At 41.2% G+C, this 13,192-nt stretch overlaps 1 protein-coding gene across 7 annotated transcripts in view; it reads left to right on the top strand.

Moving 5' to 3' along the window:
* Positions 1–13,192, top strand: part of DPF3 (double PHD fingers 3) — a 233,396-nt gene that overhangs the window by 150,786 nt on the left and 69,418 nt on the right. For all 7 annotated transcript variants that reach the window (XR_013543815.1, XR_013543814.1, XM_020788476.3 and 4 more), the window contains exon 6: positions 8,064–8,142. Coding sequence is in view for 5 of the 7 variants with exons in the window: in XM_020788476.3 (XP_020644135.1) it covers positions 8,064–8,142 (79 nt within the window). In the remaining 2 variants the exon portion in view is untranslated. The remainder of the gene's footprint in view (positions 1–8,063; positions 8,143–13,192) is intronic.

The raw sequence follows: 13,192 nt of genomic DNA, 5'->3' as shown, positions 1-13,192 counted from the left end.
TAGCTGTGATAAGTTGTGATAAGATCGTCACACATGCAACAACACATGGTTTTTTAAAAAACGATCCCCCCTCAAAAAAAGTAGAGGCCTCTGGCTGAGTGAGAAATGATGCCAGTTAAATGTTTCGCTAATGGCCGTGCATCATGTGACTGCAAATTTAAATTGTGAAATCAAAAGGGGGGGGGGAAGAACTAGAGAACATTTTGTTGGTGTGACCATGGCCTAACTTAAATTTAACTGAATTGAATGTTGGGGCTTACTAATCATTCACTAAGCTATTAACTCTTTTCTGCTCATGTTTCCATCTTGGGAGACATCGGACACAGCCTTTCTTTTCTGGTTACAAGTATTAGGAATAGCAGTGAAGTAGGATATGCTAAGAATGGATTGAGTTTTAAACCTATCCTACTTGTCTCTGAGAAGGAACCAGTTTTGTGCAGTAAATTTTGTACAGGTGCTACAAAATGAGCTGTATTACATGTTGCATGCTAGAGAGAGACAACCCCCCCTGAACTCCCACCAACTGAACTATAAGAACATAGGAAGCTGTTTCATGCCAGACCAGGCCAGTTATCCATGTTACACAGCAGTGTATTGTACTTTGACTGGCACTAACTCTTTCCAGGTGCAGATCTTTCCCATCACCTGCCCAGGAATGAATCAGCCCCTGACCTTCTGGAGCACATAAATCTAGAATTTAGGCCTATAAGCGTTTGGTTGTTTTGAGTACAAGGGAAGAGATGAGCAGCACTGTGACAGAAAATATACACAGGAGCTAATGTGCTGGTCATTCCAAATTTGTGCACGTCCCTTCCTTTCCCGCAGCATGAGTTCGTTTTTAATCTTGAGCCCCTTCATCTGTCCTTCTGGCAAACATCCCTGCTCAGCTCCATTTGAGCGCTCCAAGGCTGCAGTGCTGAAGCTTTTCAGCTCCATACATCAATTCTTTGCTGTATAACAGCAGGAGACTCAAGGCAGCCGTGGATGACTGAATGCCACATACTGAAGCGCTGACAGCAAGCACGTGGAACTCTGGTTTGGGCCTCTAGGGTGGCTGTCTATTCGCCAGCCCCCCTGAGGCTTGCCGTGAAGTTATGGGAGTGACGGCAGAGAGATTGGGAGGCCAAGAGCATAGAGTTCTGGAGAGAGAGCAAAAGAAAGTGTGTTAAGGGCATCGTCTAGAAACAATAGGCAGGGCAGTAAGGCCTCAGATCCTAGAGTGCATATTATACAGCCTGAGATAGTGGCCATGTTATTTGCATGCTGTATAACGCAGAGTATACACAGTTGTAGGTGATTATTGAGTGCTTGCATGTCATGATGATCACAAATTTGAAAAAAGAACTAAGCAGAGCATCACAACAAAACAAAGCAAAAATTAGAAATCAGCTTGTGTGCATGTTATTAGGACACCCCGAGATACTAATTTAAGGACATCTTTATATCAGTGACTCCTGATTTACTTACTACTCTTGTTTGGATTACTGCATATATGCTCTATGTGGGGCTGCCTTCAAAAAGTGTTCAGACATTTCACCTGGTCCAAAGAGCGGCAGCCAGTTAACGAGACAGTCAGTTGCAGGGAGCACACAATTTGATTCTCTTGTTACATCAGCTTCATATATACTGATACGTTTCTGAGCAAAATTTGAAGTGCTGGTTGTGACCTTTAGAGACCTACATAGCTTGGGGCCAAGCTTTCTTCTGCAGCTTGGCCTCTGAGATCTTTGGGTAGGAAAAGTCTATCTCACCCTCCTCACAGGCATGCCAGCTGGAGAGGGCTAGAGTAGCCTCCTCCCATTGTCCTTCTTCTGGTAGGCAAAGATCATTTTATGGCACCAAGAATTTGGCAGGGGCTGATTGCTTAAAGAAAGGGCTTTTAAATGACTTGCATTATGCTATTTTTTTCTTTTGAAAGAGAGATGTGTTTTTAAAAAAATTAATTCAATGGTTATCACTAGTTAATTACAATATAATCTGATAACCTTTTTGAATATTTTTATTTGTTTTTATCTGCATCTTTTTTAATCTTGCTGTGAGGCTCCTTGGGTCTCAGTCAATGAGAAATCAGCTACCTGAATAAATACACTTACAGAGTTCTTTGAGTATCAGAAAGCACCTGGGTAGAGGTGAGGTAATAGACTTGTTTTTAAATGTAAATTTTTGACAAATGCCTTCACCACAGCTTCTTGAGGAAACCTGTCAGATAGAATATGAGGTGAATGCCTATTATGGGTTGGAAGCTGATTGGGAAGCAGGAAGTTGCAGATGCCAATGAACTATGAGTTCTTGCAGTGTTGGGGACAGAAAGTGAACATTGTCTCTCAGGTACCTGTTTTGGGACTGGTGTTTTTAGCTTGTTTTTAAATGGCCATAAGATAAAGGTGAGTAAAACAGTATCCAAGTTTGCTGATTACTCTAAGTTATCTAAGAAGTTCAAAATGAAAATGGAATACAAAGAGCTCTAGAAGGATCTCTTCAAATTGGGGAAATTGATGTTAAAATAGAAAATAGTGGCATTACCACCACAGCAACAATACCAAAAGCCACCATGAGGTACAAAACACAAAAAGCAGATCCCATCATCATTGGTAGTAAAAACAAAAACAAAAACAAAAAAACCCCACAAAAATCACAAAGTAAATAAGTAACAAATTCTGCCTTTTTATAACACCTAAAATTTATTTATTTATTTATTTATTTATTGCATTTATATGCCGCCCATCTAGACATAGTCTACTTTGGGCAGCTCACAATTTAGAAGATAAAAACAATTTAAGAAATACAGTTTTACATTAAAAACAAAATGATATAAAATGTAATATAAATTTACGATTGGCATAGGTCCAAGCTATCTCAAGGACCACATCTTTCTTTATTAGTTTGCTCAAGTAAGATAATCAGGAGGGATCTTTCTCTCATTTCTGACACCTTCATAGGTGCGGTTGGTGGGGGTCACAGGAGAGGGCCTTCTTTGTTGCTGCTCCCAGCAACAGAGACTTTGGAATTCTTTCCCACAGGAGGCTAGGCTGGTCCCATCTTTTCTTTTGCAAGCAGGTCAAAACCTTTTTCCTCAGGCAGACTTTCCCTGAGTGACTGACTGACTGACTGACTGACTGAGTGGAGTTTTTAAATGGATTGTTTGAACGTGTTTTGGTGTTGCTTATGTTTTTTGTATGGTATTTGTTTGCTCTCTTTTAGTATTTGTATACTCACTGTTTAAAATAGTCTTTTAATGATATAAGCTGCCTTGAGTCCTTTCAAGGAGAATGGCAGGGTAAACATATTTTAAATAAATTGTTGTTGTTGTTTAGTCATTTAGTCGTGTCCGACTCTTCGTGACCCCATGGACCAGAGAACGCCAGGCCCTCCTGTCTTCCACTGCCTCCCGGAGTTGTGTCAAATTCTTGTTGGTAGCTTCGATGACACTGTCCAACTATCTCATCCTCTGTCATCCCCTTCTCCTCTTGCCCTCACACTTTCCTAACATCAAGGTCTTTTCCAAGGAGTCTTCTCTTCTCATGAGATGGCCAAAGTACTGGAGCCTCAGCTTCAGGATCTGTCCTTCCAGTGAACACTCAGGGTTGATTTCCTTTAGAATGGATAGGTTTGTTCTCTCTGCAGTCCAGGGGACTCTCAAGAGCCTCCTCCAGCACCATAATTCAAAGGCATCAATTCTTTGGCGGTCTGCTTTCTTTATGGTCCAGCTCTCAGTTCCATACATCACGACAGGAAAAAACATAGCTTTGACTATTTGGACTTTTGTTGGCAAGGTGATGTCTCTGCTTTTTAAGATGCTGTCAAGGTTTGTCATCGCTTTCCTCCCAAGAAGCAGGCGTCTTATAATTTCGTGGCTGCTGTCTCCATCTACAGTGATCATGGAGCCGAAGAAAGTAAAATCTGTCACTGCCTCCATATCTTCCCCTTCTATTTCCCAGGAGGTGATGGGACCAGTGGCCATGATCTTAGTTTTTTTGATGTTGAGTTTCAGGTCATTTTTTTGCACTCTCCTCTTTCACCCTCATTACAGGGTTCATTAATTCCTCCTCACTTTCTGCCATCAGAGTGGTATCATCTGCATATCGGAGGTTGTTGATATTTCTTCCGGCAATCTTAATTCCGGCTTGGGATTCATCCAGTCCTGCCTTCTGCATGATGTATTCTGCATATAAGTTAAATAAGCCGGGGGACAATATACAGCCTTGTCGTACTCCTTTCCCAATTGTGAACCAATCCGTTGTTCCATATCCAGTTCTAACTGTTGCCTCCTGTCCCACATATAGGTTTCTCAGGAGATAGATAAGGTGGTCAGGCACTCCCATTTTGTTAAGGACTAGCCATAGTTTGCTGTGGTCCACACAGTCAAAGGCCTTTGCATAGTTAATGAAGCAGAAGTAGATATTTTTCTGGAACTCTCTGGCTTTCTCCATAATCCAGCACATGTTAGCAATTTGGTCTCGAGTTCCTCTGCCCCTTCGGAATCCAGCTTGTAATTCTGGGAGTTCTCGGTCCACATACTGCTGAAGCCTACCTTGGAGGATTTTGAGCATAACCTTGCTAGCGTGTGAAATGCGTGCAATTGTACGGTAGTGGGAGCATTCTTTGGCACTGCCCTTCTTTGGGATTGGGATGTAGACTGATCTTTTTCAGTCGTCTGGTCACTGTTGAGTTTTCCAAATTTGCTGGCATATTGAATGTAGCACCTTAACAGCATCATCTTTTAAGATTTTAAATAGTTCAACTGGAATGCCATCACCTCCACTGGCCTTGTTGTTAGCCAGGATTTCTAAGGCCCACTTGACTTCACTCTCCAGGATGTGTGGCTCGAGATCAGCAACTACATTGTGTGAGTTGTTCGGGATATCCAAATCTTTCTGATATAATTCCTCTGTGTATTCTTGCCACCTCTTTTTGCTGTCTTTGCTTCTGTTAGGTCCCTCCCATTTTTGTCCTTTATCATGTCCATCTTTACACAAAATGTTCCTCTAATATCTCCAATTTTCTTGAACAGATCTCTGGTTTTTCCTTTTATGTTATTTTCCTCTATTTCTTTGCATTGTTCATTTAAGAAGGCCCTCTTGTCTCTCCTTGCTATTCTTTGGAAGTCTGCATTCAGTTTTCTGTAGCTTTCCCTATCTCCCTTGCATTTTGTTTCCCTTCTCCTCTCTGCTGTTTCTAAGGCCTCGTGGGACAGCCACTTTGCTTTCTTGCATTTCGTTTTCTTGGGGATGGATTTTGTTGCTGCCTCCTGTACAGTGTTACGAGCCTCTCTCCAAAGTTTTTCAGGCACCCTCTCCACCAAATCTAGTTCCTTAAACCTGTTCTTTACTTCCACTGTGCATTCATAAGGGATGTGGTTTAGATTATACCTAAGTGGCCCAGTGATTTTTCCTACTCTCTTCAGTTTAAGCTTGAATTTTGCTATGAGAAGCTGATGATCAGAGCCACAATCAGCTCCAGGTCTTGTTTTTGCTGACTGTATTGAGCTTCTCCATCTTTGACTGCAGAGAATATAATCAATCTGATTTCGATATTGCCCATCTGGTGATTTCCATGTATAGAGTCGCCTCTTGTGTTGTTGGAAAAGAGTGTTTGTTATGACCAGCTTGTTCTCTTGACAAAACTCTATTAGCCTTTGCCCTGCTTCATTTTGAACTCCAAGGCCAAACTTTCCTGTTGTTCCTTTTATCTCTTGACTCCCTACTTTAGCATTCCAGTCCCCTAGAATGAGAAGAACATCTTTTTTTGGTGTCAGTTCTAGAAGGTGTTGTAAATCTTCATAAAATTGTTCAATTTCAGTCTCCTCAGCAATGGTGGTTGGTGCATAAACTTGGATTATTGTGATGTTGAAAGGTCTGCCTTGAATTCGTATTGACATCATTCTATCATTTTTGAGATTATATCCTATTACAGCTTTTCCCACTCTTTTGATGACTATGAGGGCTACTCCATTCCTTCTACGGGATTCTTGCCCACAATAGTAGATATGATAATAATCTGAATTGAATTCGCCCATTCCTGTCCATTTTAGTTCACTGATGCCCAGGATGTCGATGTTTATTCTTGCCATCTCCTGTTTGACCACCTCCAGCTTCCCAAGGTTCATAGATCTTACATTCCAGGTTCCTATGCAATATTTTTCTTTGCAGCATTGGACTTTCCTTTCACATATAGGCACGTCCACAGCTGAGCGTCCTTTTGGCTTTGGCACAACCACTTCATTAGCCCTGGAGCTACTTGTACTTGTCCTCCGCTCTTCCTTAGTAGCATGTGGGACGCCTTTCGACCTGAGGGTCCCATCTTCCAGCATCATATCTTTTAGCCTTTTGTTTCTGATCACGGGGCGTTCTTGGTAAAGATACCGGAGTGGCATTGCCAGTTCCTACTCCAGGTGGACTGCGTTTAATCGGAACTCTCCACTTTGTCCTGTCCCTCTTGGGTGTGCCTGCACAGCAGAGCCCATAGCTCCTCTGAGTTACTCAAGCCCCTTTGCCACGACAAGGCAGCAATCTATGAAGGGGAAATAAATTGTAAGTAAATGTAAATATGTGGAACATGAAAGTGCTGATTCTGTTGCTGTATACCAGACCTGGGCAAAGTGCGGTCCGCGGGCTACATACGGCCCGAGAGCCACTCCTCTCCAGCCTGCTAGTCGTCGCTGCAGTCTGGCCTGCCCATCACCGCTCCTGTCTCGCCTGCCCGTCGCCACTGAGTGAGCCGGCTCCGGTCACCCAGCATGGCAGTAAGCAAAACTTGCAAGATCCGATGCTGGGATCTTGTGAGTTTTGACTGTTACTCTTGAGCCGCAGGCTGCAGAGCCTGCATCTCAAGAGGCTGAAAGCGATAATTGTGCAGGCAACGTGATGATGCATCACGTCGCCTGTGCGGGATAGAAGACAGTCGGAGAGGCCACGGGGGAATGGAAGACAGGTGAGACAGCTCAGTGTCAGGTTTTTTTTTCTTATTTTATTTTATTTTATTTATTGAGCTTCTATGCTTCCCATTTAGACATAGTCTACTCTGGATGGCTCACAAAACACAGAATAAAAACAATTAATATGAAATAACAATTTTCAACATTTACACAAAACAGAGGAGATGGAGAGAGAAAATTACGTAGTGCCTGGAGGGAAGGCCTGTCTATATAACCAGGTCTTGAGTTGGTTTTTGTAAAGGTCCAGCGAGGGGGCCAGGCGAATCTCAGAGGGGAGCGTGTTTCTTCCCCCCTGCAAAAAGTTTAGAGAATTAACTATGTCAGCCTTGTAGTTTGTTCACCGCAGGGCCTCACCCAATGGGGGCCTATTACTACTCACAAATTGGGGGCCTATTACTACCCACCCCTGAACACAGTTCAGATTTTTCATGTGGCCCCCTATGGAAATTAATCGCCCACCCCTGCTGTATACCCTTCAAGCACCAGGAGCAAAGGGTAGGTGTGATGGGTGTCATGGCAAAGTTCCACCCAGTGATCAGCCTCTTATACCTATTTGACCTCTGCCAAGTGATCTTAAAAACAGTAGGCAGCAGTGCTCCCTTAATCGTTGGCAAGTACTTGCAAGCAGCTTGCCGTTTCAGTTTCCCACAATGTCCTGACATAGCTCTCAGCTGTCAGTCAGGAAATCTGAGTCTAGGGACACAGTTAGATGGGTCCCACTGGGAAACATCAACCCCAGTTGGCTCCCATGAATGCTGGGTGTCCCTGCCTTACATATACACTCTGGCCCATGTTCCCTTGGCCGTCTTCATGGTGAACTAAGTGGTGCTGTGTATGAACTTGGACACCTGTCAGTAATTTTAGATAAGTCGCTCTTGGATTTTGCATGGCTTTTAACTGACTACACAATTTTAAAACCCTATTTTTGCTTCATAAACCTGCTGCATAAACACTCGGATGCTGTCATGAATATGAAATTGTATCTTTGTTGCTAAGAACACAAGAGTGTTTATGTAACAGATATTTTGCGGGGGTAATATTTGTTCTGCATTAAAGCGTGCTGTGACATGTATACTTTAGGTGACAGCAGAAAAGCAGTATGTGCATTAACGTCTTGGTTTTGTCCTAGGCTCGGGGGTCTGGTGGCGGCAGGAGAAGGAATGATGTTTCTTCCATGGATGACCACGATAAACCCTATGTTTGTGACAGTAAGTAGCACCCAGACCTTCAACTTTAGAAGCAATCAGTACATGATTTATTTCCAGAAAAACACAACAGCACATTTTCTGTTCAATGTTTTCCTTATCTGCCACTTCCATGTGCACTTGCTGTTGCTATTTTTGCATGGGTAACTGAAGACGAAACCCTGAGCTGCCTCAACCCACACTGCTTGCTGCTCTTATAGTTCGTCTCCTTTAATCTTCTGTTTTCATCTCTCCGCTTCTTTTGTGGCTTTCTGTGGCTTTGTCTCTCCCCCCCCCATCTCACGAGTCACTAATTACTTGGTTCAGGAGCAGCCAAACTAAATATTACCCAGGCAAATTAGTGTAACAGCCAGTGGTGACAACAGGGCAAAAAATGGGTGGGGGGAGGCATAGCATAGGCAAAGTTTATTTTTAGGTGAGCAAACACTGTCCTACGTATAAAGATCTACAAAAGAAAAATAATGGTTTATTTCATTCTAAACATGCTTTCTTTAAAGTAAATCACATACATTAATTTAGATTTTTGGTTAAATTTAGGGATGTGCATGCATACACTCAGAGCCGCCTCAACAGACAGACATTTATACAAGCATATATGTATCTTTACATATAGAGGTTAAATCCCATGCATCTTAAGATGTAGGTGATAGCAAATGAAAGCTTATGCCAGAGGGAACTTTTTGGCTTTTAAGGCACCATGCAGCAACAAACTAACAAGTAACCCACCTGGAATTTTTTGCAGTGGAAGATTACAGTCATGAAGAGGGCATTATTCCTCTTTAAAAAAAAAAATTAGCCCAGTGAATGGGGGAAAATGGCTCTAAGGCATCTTGACACCCTTCCCCCAAACACTTCATAATAAGAGCAACAGCTGTGAAATATATGTTAGAATGGCAATTAATAGCTAAAATATGCTTAGATGATGTTTGAAATAAGTGGAATTTTAATTGAAATAATTAGTTATTCAACTTAAATACAAAATGAAAACCCCAAGTATCTCAAGTAGAGGAGCAAGAAGAACCAGCCTCTCCTGCTCTAGTTTAAGTTACAGGAAGGGAAATGATTTTTATTATAAAGGCCATGTAATGTTCACAACTAGAGTAGGTCCATTGAAGTAGTGGTGATCTGGTAGGTCAACTTGTCCATGAGTTGCACTGATTCAATGAGTCTTATTCCGGTTGTGACTTGCTATTGGATTTTAGCCGAAGAATGCTTGTGTGTTGCCTAATTATGCTATCAATATGACAACAGGAAAAAACTTTTAAATTTAATTTTTAGAGTCTAACCATTTACGCATAACATGTTCAGATAAAAATACAGTGTTCTGCCTGCATGTCATGAACAAGGTTATTCATAGAATCAAAGAACAGTGAAATTGGAAGGGGCCTATAAGGCCATCAAGTCCAACCCCCTGCTCAATGCAAAAATATCAAAGGATTGCCAGGTAGTTGTCTAAATTTCTCTTTAATGCCTCCAATGTTGGGGCACTCACCACCTCTTGAGATTATTGGTTCCACTGTGGTACTGCCATTAGTATCCAAAAATCAGTAATACTGAGAGAAACTGACTCAAGAATATATCCAGTGCTTCAAATCTTCTCCTGTTCATAATGCCCAGATAAGGCCCAATATTGTCTTGCGATATCTTGTCTTGGCAGGACAAAGTTCCAAATAGAGTAGTCCTAGAATGAGCTATAATTTTTAGGATGTATACATAATGTGGCATTTTTTCCCTATTGATACTGCAGGCATGATATTGCAAGGGAGTGTTGTGATTTGAATTGTAGGCAAAGTAGCATTATCCCACAATCATAAAGCAGAGGTTTTTCCGAAGGATTTAATTTCCTGGCTTTTTTAAAACAGAAGCTTAACAATACATACTATGCCCAAATTTCCAGTGGAAGAAATCATCCAGAAGTCTGGCCTGCAGCACCATAAATATAGAATTCATGGAAAGACACAGACAGTCGAGGCTACAACTCTACTAGGCAAGCATACTTTGGAATCTAGCCAATGTAATTACAATATAGCACTTGCTATAGACAGAGGTGAATGGACAGTGGAAACAGAGAATGCTTTGGAGACAGCTGCTGTGGAATGAGGAGTTGTGGGCTCTTGATAACAGTAGCAAGTGCTGGAGCCATTGACAACAGTCAGGGTGTTGCTGTGTAGGTGCTGAGTTGCCCCCTCTCAATGGTCCATTTGGCTCATCTGCAATATGGGGGCAATAATGTTGGCCTCCTGGCAGGGGTTATGTTAAGAACTAGAATCATGTATGTGGAGGGCTCTCAGTGCTTGAAATCCTAAGTGTGATTATGCAGCAGTGAGGAATCTAGTTATGTGCAGTGCAACTTGACAGCTATCAAGTGTGCTTGACAGTGGTTGTGTTTAGTTTTCCAGCAATTATACATTTTAAGTACTTTAAAGTACTTCCCCAAATGAAGCAAGCCTAGGCCTGCTACCTGTAATAACTTTCTGCCAAATTTGGTTTGGTTCCATAAACTTACTTACTTACTTACTTACTTACTTACTTACTTACTTACTTACTTACTTACTTACTTACTTACTTACTTACTTACTTATTTATTTATTTATTTATTTATTTATTTATTTATTTATTTATTTATTTATTTATTTATTTATTTACAATATTTTTTAGCCGCACCATTGCCAGTGGCTTCTTGTTAAAATGTTACAGTATTTGTTTCTATGCTTCCTGTCATTAGTCATGTCTGGTTGTTTTTCTGCACAGGGAAGATTCAGATCCTGTACAGAATTCAGCGCTGGTGCCGAGGGGTGTCTCATATAAAGAAATATTGTCAGAGTAGTATAACAAAGTACTGTATAACAAAACTATCCAAATCTGGAATGAGATGCACCGAGACTGCCTAGCAGTATTCTGCCAAATATAGTCGGAATATGACGGCAGACTCAAAAGTTGTATTTTTCTATTTGAAATGCAACTATCAGGAATGGCTTTCCCTCCCTTGTGTGGAAAAACTTCAAATCTTGCACAGAAAATTTCAAATCCTTTTTCTCCTGCTGTCCATCTTACATTATGAACCTCCTGTGGCTGACAAAGACAAACACAGAGAAACATCAAGCTGTTATATGCATCTCCCATGTCACCTCTGCATTAGCATTAGAGTTACAGACAAAAGCATTCCCTGAGTACTTGTATGTAAATAGTATGTTATACTATTTGGTGATTCCCTCTCTTAAAGCTAAACTAACCAAACAGATTATCCTACTATCTTTCCCCCACCTCTGAGCTGGACAGAAGTATAATTTGTATTACGTGTTTTGTTATACAGTTCCAACTCCATGGGTTTATTCTGTGACACTTGCTGTGGAGAATGTAGTCTAAACAAAGTACTGTACTCAAAATGAGCTTACTCTTCACAGGGATTCCCATGTTTGGTATAATATTAGTTTTCCTTCTGCAGTGGCTCTGTTGAATGGTTTTTAATGAATTGTATTGTATTGATCCCCTGCCACTCCCCCCCCCCAAAAAAAATTAGGTTACAAATTAAGCATTTAAGATCTGTACATAATCAAGTCCTATTGTGTTAGAGTCAAGTGAACTTGCATTCTCTGACATGAGCTAGTGAAGAGGCAGGGAAGCAGTGAGGAAGAGCTGTCTTCTGCCTCCTCTTGTAGGAAACAGTCTCGATTGGTAGGGAATTTGAATTGAATTGAAATCCTGTTTATGGAGCTACAGTGCATAAGGCTGATAATGTCCTTGGCCATTATGATTTTTCAGTAATAAAACATTTCTGATCTCCCCCCCCCCCTCGAAAGGGCCAGAAGCTCACATGGTGATTACCTTTGCCATGGGGAAGCCATTGGGGGCCATGAGGCACAAGGAGGTCTTTGATTTTCAAAATCACTGCTACTAAAATGACATTGATGTTCATGGGGTTGCTGCTGTCAACTTCTTCCTTCTCATGTTTGTTTCTCTGTCTGGTTAAGGATAGAGGAGATCTCTTTCCTTTGTTTTCAAGACATAAGGGGATAGCCATAGCCGCCTACATCTCTACCTTGTTAGCTAGAACTAAGATTCCTATTATCTACCTCAATATATTTCCCTAATAAACACTAGCTTTCTTAATTGTTTTAGAACAAGAATTGTGGGTGTGATTTCTTTCTGAAGAGGGAAATGTGCTGAATAACAGAATACCATTCTGATATTCAGGGGCTGAATCAGCAAGTTAGCTTAAATGCTGCTTGCTCTGCTAACAAGTGTTCAGTGACTGCTTACTGAGAGCCCCCTTTTGTAATACCTATTCTATCCAGCTGGACTTGTCCTGCCAAGGCCAAAAATAGCATGCCATGCATGGCTTGGCTTCTATCTGTTTGTTTTTAATCTGACAGGCACTCTGTACAAACTAGCATTGCATCTTAGAGGGAAAAATAAAAAGGCTGAGGCTTTTTTTTTACAGTTTATGTATGGAGAAGTTTTCTCTTAAGAATTTGTAATGAGGCACGATAGTCCTTTGAAATTGCTTTAGGAAGAAGCCCGAGTATTTTATTGTTCTATCATTCCTCTGCTAAAAGGTAGGGAGGGTATGTATCTCTATACCTCTCGGACAATAACTGTCTTCCCATTATATACTGGACCTTGCTATACATATGGATTTAGCAATTATATAAAGATAGCCAGTGATATATATATGGTTATTTCAAAGTTGTAATGAGGGGGAGCTCCACACATGCATTCCTAAACCTGTTCCAACAGGTATTAATCACAGCCCTCAACTAGGGTTCGAGGCATAAGTCTTCTAAATCTGGGCAGTTAGCAATTCCTAGGCTGAATCTTGTCTTCATGTACAGCACTTTTTGCTCTAGATATTAGTTCAGTAGTCTATGTATCCTATTCCAAATTTAGTTCTGACATGTCATTTTCCACCTTTTTTTTAAGATTAAAAGAGACTTACTATACTGGTTGTGCACATGACCAGCCACAAAACCAACACATGTCAAAGCATCTCATCAGTTAGCCACAATTAGCCAGAATAAGGCTGAAACTATACTCCCTACAAAAACCTGATTGC

The sequence above is a fragment of the Pogona vitticeps genome, chromosome 1 (assembly GCF_051106095.1).
Source record: "Pogona vitticeps strain Pit_001003342236 chromosome 1, PviZW2.1, whole genome shotgun sequence".
In the NCBI taxonomy this organism is placed as follows: Eukaryota; Metazoa; Chordata; class Lepidosauria; order Squamata; family Agamidae; genus Pogona; species Pogona vitticeps.
The sequence above is the reverse complement of the archived record's forward strand: the minus strand, read 5'-3'. Positions and strand labels throughout refer to the sequence as shown.